Raw genomic sequence first — 22,879 nt, forward strand, 5'->3', positions numbered from 1 at the left:
TTGTGAGTTGGGAGGAAAATAGAGAGGAGAATCATGAAATAATAATAAAAGAATTAGGGGGAAAAATACAAGAAAGCGAGAGAGTTTTGAAAAATTTATTTTTATTCAAAAATAAAAAATCCTTTTAAGTTGAGGAACTAAAATTTATATTAGAGGAAAGGTTTAGAGAGTTTTGGAGGACTTAAACAAATTGTTCAAATATACTTTATGTTTGAAAATTGAGAATCTCTAGCTTATGAAATCTATTCTTAGAGATTTTGAGTTGGTTTTGAGCTTTTGGGTTAACTTTTCAAAGAGAGTAGTGGTATAGGAATTAATGTTGATCTTGACTTTTTTTATATTAATTGGTGATTTTATCCATTGTAAGCCTGAAACCCTTCATTTTAGGTATCTTAGTTTGGGAGTCTGTGACTCGTGCCTTGTTATCTTGGCCTTGGTGGCCAAATAGTATTGGAGGTTGATCTCGTGTGTGTTTGGTCTTTGAGTTGATATCTTTTCTTCCATATATGAAGCTCTTGTTGTTTCCTTCTTCATGGGGGAAGGAGGTTTCTGGGTTCTGTTCCTCGTCCAATTCATGGAAATGAGTATCTTTCTTAGATAAAAAAAAGGATGACTCCTCTTACTCATTTTTGTACAATAACAATAAGAATGTGGGATATGGTCTTCATAATTATTTTTGGGGTTATTTATAGGTTGGATTCATCCATATTAAGACTATGTCTCCTAGGCTTTTCAGTATCTTTGATAAGAAGAATTAGTTAATGGGTGAGGTTAGTATGTGGGAGGATGGTGTTCTGATTTTGGATCTAAGGTGGATGAATTTTTTTGTTAATGATTTGGAGTAGGTTGTTGCCTTTCATCTTGTTCTTGAGGGAACAACACTATATTTGGATAGAGATATGTGGTGGTGGCATCATATGCTAAGGATGAAGTGTTCTCGACAACCTCAACTTTTTTTTGCCCTACAAGAGCTTCTCATTCCTTCCACTCGTTCTCCCTGCTTTAAGGAATTGATTTTTCCCATCATCTAGTTTTGTTGAACCCCTTCTAAAGTGATGGTTTTTTATTACAAAATTGTGTAAGATAAGAGCACTACTAGAGAGAATTTCTTAAATGTAGGGATTTAGTTATTCTAGATGGGATTTCTTGTCCTAAATGTAGGGTTTTTAGAATTTGTTTCTCATCTTTTTTGTTACTTGTGAGGTGACCTCTTCTATGTGGTATATGAATTTGAAGTGGTTAGAGGTGGTTAGTTATCATCCATAACAATCTTAATTCTTAAGTCTCTTTTTGGTTTTTTATCTCTCTAGGGGGTATATTTAGGATTATGTGTAGGCTTTATATGATTTAAAAATTTGTTGTCTAGTAAATAGATTTCTCAAAATGATATCAATTCTTTTGGTTTATCATCAATTGTGAAGGATATGGGAAGAAAAAAGTATTTTTCTAGCTTGAAAATAATATCTTGGTAGGTTCGCCGTCAATTGTTATATTTTCTCTACTTGACAATAGAATACCAATAGCAGTATGAGGGATTTTGACCTAGTTCTTGTGCTTTTGCCAACTCCTTTAAGGTCTTGATTTTTCGTTAGCGATGTTTATGCTAGATTGAGCTCTAGCATTTTTTTTCATATATGGTGGTTTTTATTGATGGTTTTGAGTTGTTTTTAAGTCTTATCACTTTTTTTTTTCTTTTTGTTTGTTTGTTTTGTTTTTCTTGTTGTATTAATGTTATTATTCTGGTTGGGGCGAAAATTTAACATATAGGAATGTTCAATGTATAGACATTTATGGTTAGTTGAGTTGTAATTTAACATTTTTAATTTTTTGAAAATATAGATCAATATGGTAGTGATTGAGAGAAAGTGAGAGAGATTCTCATATATAGGGAGAGTTCTAAATAGAAAGACACGAGTAATATTAGGAAGCAAACATTGAACAAAGGTTACTCTTCTAAGACTAATTGTACTAATATTATTGAGATTGAATTTTCTTTCTTTGTTTGGAAGCCTCTCAAACGTAGGTGACATTACACCGAACTAAGTTATCAATTCTCTTGTATTATTTATTGTTTTCTCTTTAACATACTTAGTATGTCATAATCTGTTATCAATTGATTTTGAGGTACACATTGTCTAAGATATTGTGTCCAATATTTATCCTACGAACAACAAAATTTCATTTGATATTGTATTTTTCATGTCACAATGTAGCTTTTTTATCTTTCTCCCATGTCATTCGCCTCCCCCTCTTTTATCAATTGTGTTCCTTTTTATACTCAAATGTTTAGGCTATGTTTGGGCGTTTGGAGGGGAGGGAAGGGGAAGGCTTCCAAAAACGAAATTTTTAAAAAAATATAGGAAAATATTTGACATTTTTTGAAAAAATGATTTTGTTTAGAATGATAAAAGAGTCATTATCATTACTAAATTTTTAATTTTCAGAATACTATAACAACCTAAAAGATATATTTGGAAAATTTATCTAAACCCTACAAAACCCTCCTTCAATACAATTTTTGAGTTCCTCCATTTTATGGGGTTTTTGGTGTTATGAATAAACTCAAACCCTCCAAAACTCTCCAACCCAAAATTCTTTTATCCTTTTCACCCAATTCTTCCTATTTTTCAAAGCCCTCCCATTCCTTCCCTTCCAAACTCCCAAACATAGCCTATCATGTAGTATAAGGCTATGTATGTATAATGGTGGGTAAGTGGAGGTAGTTGATCAAATTAGTGGAAAATGTCATATATATATATATATATATATATATATATATATATATATATATATATATATATATATATAAATATATATATATATATATATATATATATATATATATATATATATATATATATATATATAATAGAGTAACCACATGGTACATGATAGAGACCCTTTCTTCTTTTTTTTGTTCTTTTTTTTTTAATTTTTTTGTTTTTGTTCCTTATATTTTGTAGAAAAATGCTTTATGTAACGAAACGAAGGATATACGAGTGATGTGGCATTATTTTGATTCCTTTCTATGCCACCACTACCCATCCCACAAGAGCCGAAAGTTACATTCATTTAATTTAATGCACATCATGATTCATGAATTTCACAAAAAAATCATTTTACTAAATAGCAATGTTGATAAAAAAATTACCGTTATTTTATATTTGTTGCAATTTTTACTATTCCAAAATGAAATCAATATCTTGAAATCAAATTAATTACTGTTATAACTTTTTCTAAATATTACCATTACTTGATTTTTTTCCATTGATAAAAAGCTTTTTTTTTTATAATTATGAAATAATTTATATGTCGAACTGTGTCTCTCTTTATGAGAGTATCCACATTCATCATCCTCATTTGAGTTCTTTAAATGGGACCCACTCGTTTTTTTTATATTATATTACACTTTCATATTTTTTTAAATAATTCAACTGTATTTTTCAAATATCCATCCAACTCATCAAAAACTCAAAAATGGATCATCAAATCCTACAATATACCCCATATTGCAATTTCATTCTATATTAGAAAACGTTCACAAACTAGAGAACATTCACAAACTAAAAAACTTTACTTTTTCTCAGGATAATTGTTTCTGACTCTTGAAACTTTAGTTACTGTGTGGGAACGTTGAAAAAGTGGTGATACTTATGCTCTGAGTATTGCGACTTAAGGAACGTTTGAAAAACTCAAATATCCAACTGCCTCTAACACATGAATATTGATAAATGTGTAGAAACTTTGGGGAACTGCCGATAATCATGCTCTCAAAATGTAAGTATTCTCTTTTATCTTCTTGATCCACAAGGTAAACCATTCTCTTTATTTAGAGACGACCGTCCATCTATAAATTCCATTAAAGTACAAACAAATTCGTTACAAATTCAATCTTTAATCAATTAAGGCCTTGTTTGTTTTAGTGTTAATAAAATGGATATTTTTTTGTATTTTTAAAAATAAGTTTTATAAAAACATTTTTCAAAATATTAACATTTTTTAAAATTCATTATTTATAAGTTTAAAGACTAAGTCTGACATACTATAACATAAATTTACATTATTTAAGATTGAAATGAAGTCAAAATCACAAATTTTTAAAAAAATGTATCTCAGAAATAATTTTTATGCTAAGCTATTTGAAATAGCTTCAATTTTAAATAATTTTTGAAATTTTGATATATAGAAAAATGGTGAAGTACTTAAAATAACATTTAAAAAATATTTATTTAAACCAATTTTTCATTTGAATTTTTTTAAAAAAAAATTTATACATTTTTTTAATAAAAATATGTATTACTAAAAAAAATATTTTTATAAAAAACTGAAACGGACCCATAAATGTTTCTTTTGTAGCATATCCATTCTTCGGAAAATTAATTCATGCAGACTCTATTAACAAATTAATTCTATACACATGAAATACTTTCAAAACAAATCATGTCGATTCTAAACAAAATAAATCTTTTTTGAAATTAATCCTGTAGTAACTAGAACACAGAATCCTGAATCAATCGAAATCTTTCCAAAACTAGTGCACCGACATACAACAAAGTCAAGATGTCTGAGCAACTTTTAAGAAATCATGCTTAATATTTTGTCGATAAAAAAAAGTCAATTCATATGTAATAACAAACTTTCTCTTTGGCTATGTTTAGGCAAAACAAAGATTGAGCACTTCTAGCATAAAGAAAATAAGCAGATAAAGCTAACAACAAGATTCGAGCAATCAAATAACCAAAACATTATTTTTATTACCACAAGCAATAGGTTGGGATGAGGAAGCTACAATATAGTGAGGATTTAACATCTTGATAATTTATTCACATACAATATTCTTTGTATGGGACGTAGTGATGATATCTTGTAAAGTATTTTCCTCATTACTTAAAGCCTTAAGAGTGAGACCACACACACCATTCAGGTTACATTAGATCCTACTGATAAACTCTTATTTTTCTTAGTCAAAGTTATCATTGTTGCAATGGTGACCTCCCAAAATTTGGAAGAATTTAAATGTGATCTTCTACTAAAGTTTAGTATAGTTAAGACTATTCGGGTGGCACGATTTTTTGCAGTTAGTCTGGAAAGTTACCGACATAAGGGTGTGCATGATTGGTTATTTTCAAAAACTAAACCATAACCATAACTAGATTTTAATCAGAACTGGTTATAAATTTTGTTATGGTTATATAATCTTTTTTTTTTTAAATCCAGTTTTAAAAATTATTTTTTACGAAATTTATTTTGAGAATTAAAATATTTGGATTTGAATAATAACCGGATTATAACTAATTAATAACCATTTAATAATATCTGAATTATATAGATGAATAACCAAACCATTAATAACTAAACTGTTTAATAACAATTCAATTATATCCAGATACTTAAAAGTGATTTAGATTTAGTTATGAATTTGGGCATCACAACCGAATATTTTGCACACTCTTACGCCAATGAGGTGAAAATTTTATGAGAAAACTAAGAGCATAAATATCGTTAGTTGCATTTGTCTACATGTACCATTATTGTCAGGGTGGCATGGGTAATTGAATGTAAATGTTGTGGCATTAAACAACTACATATCCAAGAAAAGCAAATATGGCTTTCAATTTATTTATTGGCTTGCAGTAGTTTTCTAGATTAAAATAATTACGAAAAATTAAAATTAAAATTTGTATTGATGCAAAGAAATATAAATTTGAAATATAGTGTGAATTTCGTGGGACCCGTGTTAAAGTTTTAGATGAGTGGTATGAATATTTAGGAAATATAATTGGGTGGTTTAAATAATTGAAAAGTGGAAAATAATATATTATATTGGATGAGACTCATTTATACCACCAACATGAGTAGTATGGATGTGGGTGCTCTAAGCAGGGGTGGCCCTGAGCACGGGCTCGCGGGGCGGGAGCCCAGGGCCCCATAATTTTAGGGGCACCAAAAAAATATTTTTTAAATATATATATATATATATATATATATATATATATATATATATATATATATATATATATATATATATAAAGAGAATATGAATCTGTAAATGCTAAGGCTAGTGCTAAAAAGATTAGGAATGAAATGGAGATTGAATGTCAAATTTGGAGAAAACAACACTGATGAAAATCCGTCTCAACCCACACAACTGAATCTTGAGTCTACTGAAGAGTCTTTCTGAAATTACTATTTCTTATATATTGTAGATCAAATAATTACCTCACTTGATAGAAGATTTTAGCAGTATAGCATGAAAATATTTTTGGTTTCTTGTTTAGTATTGAAAGACTTGGATCATTATCTGATAGGGACTTGAAAGCATGTTATAAACATTTTGAAATTTGTTTAAAACATGACGATTCTCTTGATCTTGATGGTGAAATTTTGTTTGAAGAATTGATAGTTAGTATAGAAGTTTTAACAATTGAATCAAAATCAATGTATATGATATTGAGTTCTTTAAAGACTTTTAATTGTTTTTCTATTGCATGCATAGCTTATATAATAATATTGACTATTGCTATCAGTGTTACATCGGCTGAAAGAAGTTTTTCTAAATTAAAATTATTAAAATCTTATTTGAGATCTACTATGCCACAAGATAGATTAAATAGTCTTACGTTAATTTCAATTGAAAATAATTTTTGTAAAATCTTGATTATGAATAAATTATTAATGATTTTGCAACAAAAACTGCTAAAGGATGATATTTAAATAATTTTAAAATTTTGGTCAATTTTTTTATAGGAAAAAATATTGGATCAAGAATAAGAAGAATAAGTCTCTTTATAGTGGTTTATGTTTTGATGTAGTATAAACATTGATTCAAAGATCCATACTTATATTCTTTTTGCATAATGTCAAATAAAAATGTGTTTTTTTATCTAATTATTTCTTTTATTCTTATGTATTTATTGTTAAAAAAAAATTATAGGGGCACCATTCTTTTGATTCGCCTAAGGCACCCAAATTCAAAGGACCGGCCCTGGCTCTAAGGACTTAAAAACACGTAGTAAATTGTAGTGGCAGCTAATCTTTTTGTATATGTTATTTAGCTTGGCAACGGACAATGACCCAAAACTATGTTCAGGATACCGCGCAAAAATTTCTCATGCTCAAAAAGCTTCTTCAAACTAAGAATATGAGGAATAAACACATTTTTATCCAACTGAAATATTTGATTGTTGTTACTGGTAATTTGATTCTCTTCTCAAAAAATTTGTTCTCTGTAACAATGTCCATGTGTTTTAGCTTAAACAGACAGTATTTCTAACATTTATCATATGACAATTCTTCAGATGATCCAATTTGTTGAGCATAATTTATAATGATCCTATTTTCGTAATAACAAAAGAAAAACAAGATTAATAAACAAAATGCAGAAATAAAATTGTACAATCACCTCTATAGTGCACTGCCTTCTGAACTTCTAAGCTTTTACTCTCTTTTATAGGGATGTGGATCCTCTCCTGTGTGTTTTCTGTTGCCTTGCCTTCTGCTCAAATCACAATCATTCACTTGCAATTTTTCTCTCATAATTTTTTTTTCTTGTAAGCTTTCAACTATTGGATTAGCCATAGAAGGGACTGTTGTACAGTTTCGCAGGAGGTGATCTGTTTCCCTTTTATATAGATGATGTATATTGTGAATCCCAAAAATTCATATGAGAGCAAGCTTAGGGACTAAAGATTACTTATAGACTTAATTTTACCATCAAAAATTGAAAAGACATTTAATATAATTAAGAGTCATTACCACCCATTATAATGACCATTAAAAGTAACTATCATCCAATATAATGGTCATTAAACCTGAGACTCTTTAAATTCAAAAATCCATATTTCTTTTGACCACTTAAATGCAGGTAATTACTAATAATCAATTTTAAAAACACTTATAGCATTATATTCTTCCACTTGATCCATATGATCTAATTATTGGTCTAAATTGAGTCATCACGTACATTCCTTAGGAAATAGACACGTGAATCATGGCGATAGTTCTTCTAAAGGCGAGTATTTTCGTCCATGTATTCCAATATGTTTAGTTTCTTAAGTATGTATGTAATGTGGTAATTAAACTTAATGAATAAACCATATATTTATTCTTGGTCCAAATGAATATATCTTATCAAAAATGATAGTACGCATGAGTATGAGAAAACATCACGAATAAAAGTTTTATTAATAAATTAGATGTATACAATCATAAGGATCAACAATCATTAAACCAGTGCTTATGTGCTCAAAGTCCACTACTTTATCTTTAACTCTTTTTATAATGGCTAAGTACTTGATGTCGATGTATTTACTTCCACTTCCACTTTTATTGTTCTTAGCCAAAAAGGCATCAACTGAAATATCGTCGAAAAGTTTTAGAGGTCTAGAGATAGAATTAGTGATGCTATGTCCAGAAATAAAACTCTTAAGCCATACACCGTGAGAAGTTGACTCAAAACACGAGACAAACTCAGCTTCCATAGTATAATTAAAAACCAGAGTTTGTTTAGTACTTTTCCATGAAATAGCTCCACCGTCCATCATAAAGATATATCCTGCTGTTGATTTGCGAGAATCAACACAAACAGCAAAATCAGAATCTAAATAGCCAATTACACCTAGATTTTCTATCTACCTATACATTAGCATGTAATCTTTTGTTCCTTGAAGGAATCTTAACACGTTAATTGCAGCTTTCAATTGGTCCATACCTGGATTACTCTGATATCTTCCTGAAATTCCAACAGCAAATGTAATGGCTAGTCTTGAACACACTTGAGTATACATAAGACTTCCAACAATAGAAGCATATGGAATGTTCTTCATTTTTTCCCTTTCAAAATCATTCTTCGGTTTAGGACTATCACAAGAAATCTCTCTAAAACCTTGTTGATATAGGAGTTTCATCGAAAATCTCTCTAAAACCTTGTTGATATAGGTTTCTTGTGATAGTCCTAAAACTCTTCGAGGTCTATCTCTATGGATCTTAATGTCAATGAAATAAGATGTCTCGCCCATATCCTTCATATCAAAGTTTTTAGGGAGGAATTGTTTGACCTCATGTAGAAAACCCCTATTATTGGAATCAAGTAAAATATCATCCACATACAAAATAAGAAAACAAATGTTAATCCCACTAACCTTATGGTATATGCATTGATTCATTGGATTTTCAACAAATCCAAATGAGGAAATCATTCCATGGAATTTAAGATACCATTAAAAGGAGGCTTGTTTTAAACCATATATTGATTTCTTAAGTTTTCAAACCAATTTTTCACCATCACTAGAAAAGAAACCTTCAGTTTGTTTCAAGTAAAAATCCTCCTCCAAATCACCATTAAGAAAGGTAGTTTTCACATCCATTTGATGCAATTCAAGGTCAAAATGGGCAACCATTACCAAGATGGTGTGGAGAGAGTCTTTCTTAGATACAGGAGAAAAAGTCTATGTGTAATCGATATCCTTTTTTGAGTAAATCCCTTAGTAACAAGCCTAGCCATGTATTTCTCAATGTCACCTAATGAGTCCTTTTTAGTTTTAAATACCCATTTACAACCAATGACCTTCAACCCATTAGATAACTCTACAAGATCCCAGATAGTGTTGCCTTTCATGGAATTCATTTCATCATTCATGGAATTATACCATAAATTTGATAATTTACAACTCATGGCTTGTGCAAAGGTTTCAGGATCGTTTTCAGCTCCAATATTATAGTCACATTCTTGTAGATACATAATGTAATCACTAGGAATAGATGGTTTTCTTGTTCTAGTAGACCTCTTTAATGTTTGATCAACATTTTCTTGTGGATCATGTAGTTCAAACAATTGTTCATCATTTTGATTATTAATTTGATCTACTGGATCATCAGCAATTTGTGGAATCTTATTGATTGGTTGATCGACATCCATTTGAACTTGAGGGGTGTTGAGAACAATAACCAATATATCACTTGGAGTGGAACGTTGATATTCCATATGATCATGCATAAAAGCTAACTTTTTATTTGATCACTCCCACTAATCAAGTGATTTTCAAGAAACTTTTTATTTCTTGATTCCACAATCCTAGTTGTGTGAGATGGACAATAAAATCTATAACCTTTGGATCTTTCAAAATATCCATTAAAATACACGTTAATGGTCATCCGGTCCAGTTTCTTCTCTGGTGGATTATAAATCCTCACCTCAGACGAACATCCCATATGTGCATATATCGAAAACTCGATTTCCAACCTTTATATAATTCTAAAGTTGTCTTTAGGACAACCTAAGATGGAACCGATTGAGAATATACACAATCGTCTTTAGTGCTTCATTCCACAAGGATTTAGGACGATTAGAATTTCTAAGCATACTCTGCACCATATCTAGTAATGTTCGATTTCTTCTTTCAGAAATACCATTTTTGTTTGGAGAACTACGCATGGTATACTAGGCAACAATCTCATGTTCTTGAAAAAACTTTGCAAATGGACCAGGTGCTTGTCCATTCTCAGTGTACCTACCATGATATTCACCACTCCGATCTGATCTCACTATTTTTATTTGCTTTTCGCATTGATTCTCAACTTCAAACTTAAAGGTTTTAAAGGCGTCTAATGCTTCATTTTTATTATAAAACAAATAAATATTCATATATTGTGAGTAATCATCTATGAATGTGATTAAATATTTCTGACCATGTGCATCCATATCTGGACAACATATGTCTGTATGAATTATTTCTAATATTTTTGAACTCCTAATGGCACCCTTCTTAAAAACGTTGGTATGCTTTCTTTTAATGCAGTCAACACAAGTTTCTGAATCAGCAAAATCTAGAGTATTAAGCATTCTCTCTTTTACTAACCTTTGAATTTTCTCTAAGAAGATATGTCCTAATTTCTAATGCCATAACATAGAAGAATTTTCGTTAATATGACACCATTTAATTCCAATTTGAACATGCATTGAACTATAAGTGGTTTTTACCATTCCCATCACATTATGAATTATAAAATAATTCAAATGATGTGTCTTTAAAATTAAAGGAATATCCAAAAGGTACAAATCTAAAAACTGAAATCAAGTTTCGTGAGATACTTAGTACATAAAAGGTCCTTTCTAATTTCAAAACAAAACCATTATTAATAATTAAAAATGCAAGTTTCAATAGCTTATACATGTGAGTCTAACCTGCTCCCAGTAAGACATTTTGCTCACTTCCCACTAGCTTCCTTAGGTTTACATACCTCGTAAGGAATTTGTTATATGAATTGTAAATCCATAATCAATCCACCAAGTGTTAATATTAGCAGTCATATTAGATTCATAACAAATAAATTACCTTTCTTCTCAAGTCATTCTTTGAATCAAAGGCATTCTTTTTCATCTGTACTCCTTTTTTATAAAAAAAATTCTTTGTCTCCTTTTTAATATCATTTTGAGATGGTATTTTGAATTTACCCTTCTGATTCACTTGAGACTTATCGATCTCGATAGCTTTGTTTTTCACGCGAGTAGCAGTTAGTAATGCACTCTCACTTTGTTCCATCCCTAAGTAGGTACCCACAACGAGTAAAGTAAAAACCCATATAAATGGGTACGGACATGGATTTGAGTAATTAGCCATTAAAAATAAAAGTCTATCAATTTTTAAAAATACATCAATATTAAATCATTACATATGTAACATAAGTGCTCGTTTATTTCATAATTCAACAATACATTTTTTGAAAACATTTAAATGTTCTTAAAAACTTAAAATGATATGATATTTTATACTTGATATATTTTTTTTATTAGAAATGCGGGTAACAGACATGGGTACTTACATACCCATAGAGCATGGGTACAGGTGCTAAAGTTGTTGCTCAGGTAGATATGGGCTCGGGTATAAGAATTTTTTTCACCGCGGATATGGAGGTGGGTACTATAGTACCCTACCCATATAGCCTATTTGTCATCCCTAGTTCCATCACAAGCATTTCTTCTTCCTGAACATACATGGTCATCGGTTCATTGATTGGCCACTTATTCTTATGTGTATTGTATGAAATCTTGAAAGGCTCATACTCAACCGGAAGAAAGTTTAGAATGTAGTGCACCAGGAAGGACTCAAACATATCAATCTCAAGTTTCTTAAGCTGAGATGAAATGTCACACATTTTCATTATATGCTCACGCACACCTTTCACACTGGTGATTCGATATGATGAAAATTTCATTATTAAGGTGATTTCCAAAGCCTTTTCGAAAGTGATGAATTGATTGTCAATGGATTTTAGTAAATCACAAACATTCTCATGTTGGTTGATAGAACCACGTATACCAATTGTGACTTTAGTATTAAAGAACATTGCATTGAGCCTGCTAGATCTCTCACACCTCTCATATAGAGCAATTATTGTTGGAGTACTTTCTTCAGTAATTGCAGGCGGTTCGTCTTTCCTAATAGCATAGTCTATGTCCATCCACCTTAAAGTGATGAATTAATTGTCAATGGATTTTAGTAAATCATTAACATTCTCATGTTGGTCGACAGAACCACGTATACCAATTGTGACTTTAGTATTAAAGAACGTTGTATTAAGCCAACTAGATCTCTCACACCTCTCATATAGAGCAATTATTGTTGGAATACTTTCTTCAGTAATTGCAGGTGGTTCGTCTTTCCTAATAGCATAGTCTATGTCCATCCACCCTAAATGAAGGAGAATTATTTCCTTCCACACCTTATAGTTATCTCCTCCGAGCTCGTGATTATCGCATCGAATATCACAAATTTAGCAGATTGAGAAGCTAAAAATAAACAAAATCTTATGCCAAAATTTGAGATCTAAATATTATTTAAAATGTATGTATTACCAATATAAACATACCATAAAATAAATCTTATAACATAAAAATTACTTGTGGGCAATTTTAATGCAATACAATTTATTGAGATTTTTTTCAATATATTTTTCAAACTACGCACACAACCTCATGGCTCATACTTTATGTGCATGAAATAATTTGTTTTTTAATTCAAAAAATTGTACTTTATGATAAAACTATTAAATTATGTGTCCGTTCATAATTCTTGTGGACAAGTCATGAAAATAGTTTGACATTCTATCCTAATTAATCATATAAATATAATGAAAATTCTTGTAGGATAAAATCGACTATACCACATATGATCCGGGCCGTCTTTGAAGGCGTGCAAGATGGGCTACCGCACGAGACCTCAAAAATTTCACACTTAACATGTAGCTAAATAGGGCCTCAGAAAATATTTATAATGGTTAAACTATGGTTAGATAGGGCCTCTATTTATTTTTCTATGATTAAACTAAAACTAATCTACACAGGGCCTCCGAAAAAATTGAGACGGCCCTGCATATGATCAATTAGAATATTATTTCTAATTCTTTTTGTGATCGTAGAACACTTTAAAAATAATTTTAACAAATTTAGGATTATGTGGCTAATCCAAAACAGGTTAATATAATAAATATCACTAGACATAACAAGTAAATTGTATGAGAGTAAATTAAGACATAAAAGTAAATAAATTTTTATATGCAGTTACTTAGAAAAAAATATTATAAATCTGTTTTAATTTATGCACAAATTTATTTCAAAATAAAGTCAAGCATAATTAATCAATAAATCATATTTATATTTATATGAAGAAAAACAATATAACTATCAGAATTTACCAAATAACTCTATGTAACCATAGCAAGTGATAAGGACATCGACACAGTTTCAATCCCAGGTTATTAAGAGTCAGTGTCATTCGATGACTATTAAAGTAGTGAAATAATATCTTGAACTAGACCTAAGCCATATAGAATTAGGTTAAATAAATGCATAATTTTTCTTTAATTTGAGATACATACTCCTTTTTCTCTATTCATTCGCATCTCAAATTCTCTTTCAATTTTAGATCCTACATCCTTTCTCTTATTGATTCATGCATATGCAATCTCTCTCACCAAACATAGTCAAGAGAAGGGCCTAAATTAGCCAACTTTTTACAAATTTTGCTATGTTTTGATGTCTGGCTTATATTATTATTAACCAAATTTAAATTGAATTAACCAACTTCTTGTACTAGATAACCAACTTTATGTAGTACAAAATAACTTTCTATTTACGCTTTATTGACCAACTATTATTTATTCTTTAATACTCTCTCATCCCAAATTAAACGTCGTAAACATTTTACATGGATTAAGAAAATGTGATAAATAAAAGAGAATAATAATTTTACTATATCATCCTTATACTTTGTTTTGAAGTATATTAACTAATTTATTAAATTAAATCCTCTTTTTCATTGCATGATGAAGTTAAATAATTTTTTTCGTTATATAGTAATTATTTTCTATATTTCATTGATTAAAGTATGGTTGGAGATGTAAAAAGAAGAATGGTGGAAGAATGAGTGACAAATCATGGCAAATACATGTGCACTAGGGGTATTCGCGGTGCAGGTTTTGAGGCAAAAAATTATACGAACCACAATAGAAAAATGTATGGTTCGGTTTGGTTCGGTTGACTTTTAAAAATTAAAACCGAGTCAAACTAATGCGGTTTGAGTTGATTTGATTTTTAAAAAAAAATGAATCATACATACACATATAAATGATAAGATAACGTTGTATTTAGTCATTTATGTGTTATCAGATTAAAAGAAAATTATCTTAATAGGCAACAATTTTTTTCATATACAAAAATAAGATTAGAGAAAAGTGAAATAAAAACATAAAATAATTGCATAAAAAATATTAAAAACATTATAATAAAATAGAAAAAACAGATGAGAATAATGATTAGAGAAGGTGAAAAAGAAAGAGCAAAAGAGATGAGAGATTAGAGAAAAATATGTGCATTATGTTTGAGTTTGGGTTGGAACTGGGTTAAGTAAAGTTTGGATGGTAACATAATGCGATTTAGTTTGGTTTAGTTCAGTTTGTAAAATACAAACCACAAACCGAATCGGACCGAACGATTTTGTTTAAAAATGACCCAGACACATCTGAACTAAATACAATTTTTGGAATTTCGATTTAGTTTAGTTTGTGATTTTCTATTAGGCTAGTTTAGTTTTGAACACCCCCAATGTATATTTTAAGTCGTTTATAATACTTCTAACATTATTTATTAATAAGTTAAGAGTATTGCAGATCAAATATTTAAACCTTAATTAAGAATATTGTAACTATTAATAGTATTTTTTTAATTTTTTAATAATAATAAAGTAATGGTGAACTCAATATTACTTAAAAATACGTAATTTAAATATGAAGAGTTATTAAGAAAATCAAAATATAGAAATGAAGAGTTATTACAAAAATCAATGATAGAATTATGAAGAGTAAAGAAACAAATAATTTATTATTACTTTTAAAAAAAAGTAAGAAGAGTAAAGATAGAAAGAGAAAAGAAAAAAAATTATTATTATTATCAAAGAAAGAAGAGTAAATAAAGACGGCGAGATGTAAGAAACTCATAAGAAAGTGAGAAGACGTTGAGAAGTGAAAATCACATGAGAAAGTGAAAAACACTTGAGGAAGTGGGAAGATGATGAGATGTGAGAAATTGAGAAGAAGATGAAAAATGATAAATGCGTGAAGAAGTGCAAACTTGGCAAAATTACATGAAACTCCTCCCACGTTAATTTTTTTAAGGGTAAATATCATAGGGGTGATCGCGGTGCAGTTTGGGCGGTTTTGACGAAAAAAATTATCCGAACCGCAAGAGAAAAAATCGTGCGGTTTGATTTGGTTCGGTTGGCTTTTAAAAAAAATTCGAACCAAACCAAACCAAACTAATGCGGTTTGGTTCGGTTCGGTTGGTTCGGTTTTTTACAAATATTATATTGAACAATACATACATATAGATGACAACATAACTTTGTATTTAGACATTCATACACTATCAAATAACAACAAAACTCGTCATGTTTTGACAACAACTTTCTATTTAATATGTAAAAATTAAATTAGACAAAAGTTAAATAATAAACATAAAATAATAGTATAAAACAATATAAAAATTACTAGAAATGAAACAAAAAAATAGAAGATAGGAGAGATTAGTGAAGGTGAAAAAGAAAAAACAAAAGAGTTGAGAGATTAGAGAAGAAGATGTGCGATAAAAATGAAACTGAAATAGGGAACATTTGCATAAAAATAAGAAGGTAAAAAAGAAAGAATATAAGAGAGTAGAGATTATAGAAAAAGAGGGAAGATGTATGTGGCAAAGAATGCGCGATAATACTATTAGAGATTTGAAAAGATCGGAACTAAAATCATATGTGTAAGGATGAGAAAATTGTTCTTAATCATAAGGCTAAGGTATAATACATTTAAGTTTGGGTTGGATGTGAGTTAAGTAAAAGTTAGGTTGTAACATAATACGGTTTGATTCGGTTTGATTCGGTTTACAAAATACAAACCGCAAACCGAACCGTGCCGTTTTATTAAAAGATGACCCAAACTAATCCGAACTAAATGCGGTTTTTTGCGGTTTGGTTTGCGGTTTTCTATTGGATAGGTTTAGTTTTGAGCACCCCTAAAATATCATGTTTCCTGGCCAAAAAGCGGCTGCAATCTCAAACTGAGACACGAATTCGCCACGTCGCTCACCCAGGATAGCGCCGCTATCGGTACTGCCATTAACAAAGAACAAAAGACACTCATGAAAATAAAACAATACACAACATCATCCTGCTAAATGCTTATCCAAAAAACATCAGAACTGCAACCATTTTAAACCTCTTATTCCATGTCCAACATGTTTCTCATTTTATTACGTTGTTGTTAACATAAACATGTAGAATATCATATGTTGCTCCATCTTTGCACAGGAAATGAAACTACAAAAACATTTGATCTATTAATGTCAATCCAATACTACAAAGCCTTAAATATCTCCATAAAGCATAAAATCTAAATTTCAAATCACTCTTCTTGAATCTCGAGCAGAGGCAAGATGGTCCTACAAGCATGAAACAAAGTGATAATGTCATATGTTAATCCACCAAACAGCTAGACAGTTACATTAAGAGCAATCAATATAATGAAGCAAGGCAAAAGCCAAAGTGTCATTAACATATCAACTTCAGCTCTACCCAAAACACACTATATTCATTTCTTTTTAATTGTTATAACAGCCAACAATGTAGACTGATACTATCTTAAACTTGTCCAGCGATATATTTAAATCCAAGTCCTTTCTAATTTGGTTTTAACTTGATTTATTATGAATTTCACTCAAGTTGCAAATATTAACACTTAAAAGATTAGTTATAAAGTAGTTCACAAAGCAGTAAACTCAAACCAGGCCCATTAACAAAAACTAAACCAATGGAAGATACACATAAAAGCATTTAGATTCGGACTTACCGAGATAAAATCAAATGCTTTTGTATTATCTTCTTTCTTTGAATTATTGATCATTGAGCTGGGAGTTTGAGATGCAAAATTTGGTTGAAATATGTCTGGTAAAGGGGTAGTTCCATTTGGTCCAACCATTTGAGCAATGCCATCATCTCGCATATTGACATTATTAAGGTGTTGGAAATTGGCCATTGTTGCCAGTAATTGCTGCTGAGCCAAGAGAGTACCCATGGCACCATAATTAAGAGGTTGAGAAGGATATGGTTGGTTTAACATAACACCAGGCTGCACATTATAAGGCAGATGCCCAGTGGGAAACATCGGGTTTACATTGAACCCAACTGGCTGAGATCCCAACATACCGCCATTGTCAGGGGTATGGTTGTTTAAACCTGAAAATAAAGATTCAGATTGCACCGCAGAAGATGTTCCTTTATGCTTCATAGTTGAGGTGTTTTCATCTATTGACAAACCACCCATTAAATCACTAACAGACTCGTTATGATTTCCTTGCCTGGAACTGGAACCAAAAATGTCAAAAAGTTGAGGATCACTTTGAATCCCCTGCTTGTGACTCTCATAGTCACCCTGTTTATCTTCGCCAACTGTCATCCCCGAAAACAAATCATCGGCCTGTTCTTTTCGTTCACCTGTGTGAAATGATACATCCGCAAATGGGTCGTCATCATTTTTCAGTTCATGACTAGCTCCAATAGAGTCGCTTATATCTCCAAATAAATCATCAACCAGAGGTGCGGATGATGTCAAATTCCCTATACTTTGTTCATCTGTAATATTGGTTGTGTTGTCATTTGAATAGCCAGTGTCTATCAAGTCAGGCAATTCAGCAACAGCGGCACGCTCTGTCTTTACAGCCTTCTCTGAATTAATAGCAGAACTGTTTGGCTGGCCTCCACCTAGAAGGCTAAGAACCTGTCCATCAAGGGGCCAAGTGTTAAGTTAAATTACAAATATTTCTTAGACTTTTGCTGGTATTAACAAAGCAGTCTAAACTATTATTGTTAAAATGTTTAAAAAATTACAAAAATTAACTTAAATATTTGGTAATGTATACTAGACCCTGAAAAAGAACTGCAGTTACAAAGGTTTGAGATAATGAATAAATCCTCACCGGCGTCTATACTTCTATATTAATCACGAAGGATGTTCAGTACTCATAGTGTATCAAAGTGTATCCGTATCCAATATCTGATAGGGGTTGCAAAACTCCACAGGTTGCATAATAATGTATAAAAGATAAATAGTTCAGTTGGCCTATGCCACAGATGGAGACCCAGAAGCATAAGTAGATAATATCGATAGACAAGAAGTTCAATACAAACTAGTGATGTACAGCACCAACCAAATTTTAAATATTCAAAATTTTCCCATCCTAGTTATAACCAGATTTTTCATTACTGCAACTGGAGGTAACTTATTTGCCAAAAGAGGGATTGATATGTGCGTAAAATGTGAGAATGAATAAGATAATATTTTCAAGTAGTAATTGTTCACTCAAATTGACTATAAAGGTTACCTTTGTCGCCTTTTCCCTCAAAGAGGCTTGGGGAGATTCGGAACATTTCAGCACTACATCATTATTTTCAGCAAAGTAAGATGCCACGTATAAAAAATGTTCATCATCCTTCTTTCTGACGATGGACTCAAGAACACAAACAGCTTTCATGCGCACCTGAAAATATTACTCTTATAAGAAAATGCTTTCATTAGAAGCTTAAAAAAAAATTGCAGCAAGAACTTCTGATATTCTTGGTTTTCATAAGCACTACATTTCATGCAAAATGACAAAATTTAACAAAAATGATAACTAAAATCTCCATTATTAAGGTATTCAGTTGTAAATTTACACGTGCCCATTAAAGATTAAGAGGTCTAATAATATAAAGGGAAAAAAAGATGTCGAGTGTCGACGCTTAAATTTAAATACAAGCCAACCGCATTTTGTAGTGAAACTGTTTTTTTACCAGAAAAGGGTAATGTAAAGTTCCGGCATATTAAGTTCCAGAATACTTGAAAAAGAAATTTAATATGCAAACTTTAAATACAAGCCAACCGCATTTTGTAGTGAAACTGTTTTTATACCAGAAAAGGGTAATGTAAAGTTCCGGCATATTAAGTTCCTGAATACTTGAAAAAGAAATTTAATCTGCAAACTTTAAATACTCATTTAAATAAATAACTACATGTTTCCTAATTTTCATGTGTCGATTAATATTTTTGTAGAAATTTAAACATAGAAGACATGCCTGCCAAATAGGAGATTGGAGCTTTAGTTCAAGGGCATGGCCTAAAGCCAGGGCATCTAACTTTGCAGCCTCTGTTAGAAAAGCTTGAATGGCATCTCGAGAGGGTTGTAGGCGAACACCGCCCGAAGTTACAATTGTTTCCACCAACCTATCCTCTCTAGTCTTATTCTCTGAAGAATTTCCACTGGATTCACCATTTGAAATTTCCATCTTAGTTACTCTTGAATCCTGTTTCCAAGAACCACTGGATTGATTCTTTGGAATTCCAAAACTACTCTGAGTTTCACTGCGATATGCAACTGGTTCATATCTGTCACCATGTTCTGATTCGAAGGTCAACGACCTCTGAAGATTTGGACTCTTGTAGCTTCCATTTCCAGTTTCATTCTTCATTAGTGAATGTCCCTGTGTTAAGCTATGAAGTCCTTGCTTAATTGATGCACTTCCAATACCAACTACCTCACTAATAAAAGACTTCTTATCTTCAGATGGCACTTCATAGTTTGTATTCCCAAACCCTTGTATCCGCCGGTTAAGATCATGAGAAGGTGCGGCAGCCTTATGCTGATGATTACTATTATTATTATTATTATTATTATCTTCTGAAAACATTGCAGAGACAGCCTCATTTGCAGTGTCCCGCACAGCTTTATTTAGTGCATCGCCTTTCAAAGGATCCGGCTGTCCCTTGTAGTGCAATAATTGACGAATTGCGACTGAATGTCTCTGCATTTCCCTTCTGAACTCGGCACCAGACTTTCCAACAGCATATTTTATCAACCTTAATGCCTGCCAGCAATAATTTTACCCAAAAAAAGAAAGAAATAGCAAAACGAGTTAGACAAACAATGCAAACAAGATATGAATCGGTAGTACAATTTTCAACAATAAAATCCTTTTGGGTTAATAGTAGTTTGCCCCCCTGTAATATGAACGTGTTTCGGTTTACCCCCTCACCGTTGTCAAAGGCAGGTTTTGGCAATAGTTTTTTTAAAAAAACCGTTGTCAAAAGGTAGGGAGGGGGGAAAAGCAAAATTCGCTAACATTACAAGGGGGTGAACTACTATTAACCCAATCCTTTTTCATATCACCACTTTCAAACTTTATAGCTAGATAAAAAATACAAGTATGGCTACTGGTTAGAGTTACAACCACTGCAATGAACTATGCAAATTCAAGGACAAGTGCAACAATTTTATTCAAACTTCAAGAGGGGTTCTTAAAGGATAACTTCATTACATTCCAAAATATCAAAGAGAAAGAGAACTATCACCTGACAATCTTACGCACCCCAGAATAACAGTAAATAAAGAGAGAAAACATCAAAAAGGAAACAAAAGCACGCAATTTCACATTCATGAACAACAAAAGTATAATGCATTCCCCATAAAGTTGATTCCAAAACATTCAAAACCACTACTAGTATATTTGGTTATGCAATGAAAAAAAATTGATTATGAGTAAATTGATTCTATAAAATTGATTCTGGTTGAAGATCATTCAAAACCAAACTTCTCAAAATCATTCCAAAATAAATTCTATTCCTCTCGAATTGCTTATGGTTCTTCCAAAAGCTAAACCAAACATACACTTAGTGATTTTTACATTGAAATTTCCGGTTCAACTCACTTTTAGCCAGATTCAATACTACAAAATCAATTCACTCAGAATCAATTTTTCTTACCGCAGAACCAAACATACACTAAACTCAAAAGCTATAAATTCTAACTTCCAACTTCAAGTAGAATCAATTTTGAAGGCAGAATCAATTCTACTTTAGAAATAACCAAACACCCCAAAATCATTCCAAAATCAATTCTACACTTCTTTCACCTACGCATGCAATTAGCTAATTCAATATCTTCCAATAGTAGCATCAACAATTTCAGATGAGATCTAACTAGATCAAATTTCATGAATTAAAAAACAGAAACCAAAATTCAAAAAATAAAAAAATAAAAAAACGAAATTATTATACCTTCTGCTTTACAATGGGACTCTTGTGTTCCAATCGTTTCAAAACAAAATCCGAAAGCTCCTTGACAATACTAACATGCGAAGACCGCAAAAGCTCGCAAATCTCTTCCAATTTGTAAACCGGCGCAACTTTATCTTCATCCGACGTAGCTGAATCAATCAACCGCGACCTCCAGTACGATTCCACCGCTCTTCTACTCGTTTCCATTTTCCTTACAATTCGATCCAAAAAATTGAAACCCTAGCAGAAACGATTCCGATAAGAAATGCGGAAATTGAATCTTTCAAACCTACGATGATGCTATAATTGAAATCTAATCGAAACCGATCGGGGTGTGGTGAGAAGCAGTGAAACCTAGATGGGAAAATCGGGATTGGGAATTCGAAAATTGTCGAATTTTTGGGAATTGAATCGAATGGAATGAAAGGAGGGTGGAAAAGATCTGAGGGGGTGAGAATAGGGAAATTTTGAGATTTGGGATATTTGGGGAAGAAAGGTAATAATAAGAGTTCGTGGCAGAAAATCAGGAAGAAGGAGGAGCAGCCATGCCACGTCAGTCGTTGGAGTTGAAACACAAATATGTTCTCACTTGTATTCGTGTCTAACTAATTTAATTTTAAAAACAACTATAATTTTGATGTATGAAAATGGTAAGTGTTATGAAATAGGCTTATAAATTTATTATTAAGGGAAATGAGTAGGGCTGTTATCGGTCCGGTTTGGTCCGGATAATTGATATCCCGCTTCATGGACCGAAAATTTATCCGGGTAAATCGGGACCGGTCCAACACAGTGATGGATAAAATGTTGGACCGAAACCGATCCAACAATTTCGGGTAACCGAAGACCGAACCGAATTAGATTTTTTTTAATAAAATAACCGAAATCGGACCGTTGTTGTTGGTCGGGTAACCGGACCACCCAATACACAAGAAAAAATTAATGAAATTTCATGTTTATTTATGGGTTTTCAAACTGTACATGAAATGAAACTAATGATTTTACATATCAAATTAACAACCCAACAATATTTCATAATCACTTATATAATATACCAACTTATATAATATACCAAGACAAATGTTAATGTTTTGATAAGAGGCTACCAAAGATAATTGTATCCAAAATACATGATGTTTCAAAATGATAAGTCAAAATAAACTCAAAAGATCATTACATTTCATAATGCCTCAGAACAATCTCATCATTGGCATTATATTCAAGTTGCAGCAGCAGTAGATGAAACACCCAA

At 31.3% G+C, this 22,879-nt stretch overlaps 1 protein-coding gene across 1 annotated transcript; it reads right to left on the reverse strand.

Moving 5' to 3' along the window:
- Positions 1-16,738: 16,738 nt before the first annotated feature.
- Positions 16,739-22,236, reverse strand: LOC131616338 (protein MODIFIED TRANSPORT TO THE VACUOLE 1). Its single transcript, XM_058887644.1, has 5 exons — positions 21,628-22,236; positions 19,650-20,438; positions 18,920-19,075; positions 17,389-18,315; positions 16,739-16,981 (listed from the first exon to the last, which is right to left on the reverse strand). Exons 1-5 carry the CDS (start codon positions 21,832-21,834, stop codon positions 16,940-16,942), a joined length of 2,121 nt encoding a protein of 706 aa, XP_058743627.1. The 5' UTR covers positions 21,835-22,236; the 3' UTR covers positions 16,739-16,939.
- Positions 22,237-22,879: the final 643 nt, after the last annotated feature.

This window comes from Vicia villosa, linkage group LG7, assembly GCF_029867415.1.
Source record: "Vicia villosa cultivar HV-30 ecotype Madison, WI linkage group LG7, Vvil1.0, whole genome shotgun sequence".
NCBI classification, from domain to species: Eukaryota; Viridiplantae; Streptophyta; class Magnoliopsida; order Fabales; family Fabaceae; genus Vicia; species Vicia villosa.

Bases quoted from the DNA above. Each gene is read 5' to 3' on its own strand.
- LOC131616338 (XM_058887644.1), bottom strand. From the start codon at position 21,834: ATGGAAACGAGTAGAAGAGCGGTGGAATCGTACTGGAGGTCGCGGTTG. The intron at 20,439-21,627 runs GTATAATAATTT...TATTGCTGGCAG, and splicing joins GTCCCATTGTAAAGCAGAAG to GCATTAAGGTTGATAAAATA. The intron at 18,316-18,919 runs GTAACCTTTATA...CTTGATGGACAG, and splicing joins TGAGGGAAAAGGCGACAAAG to GTTCTTAGCCTTCTAGGTGG.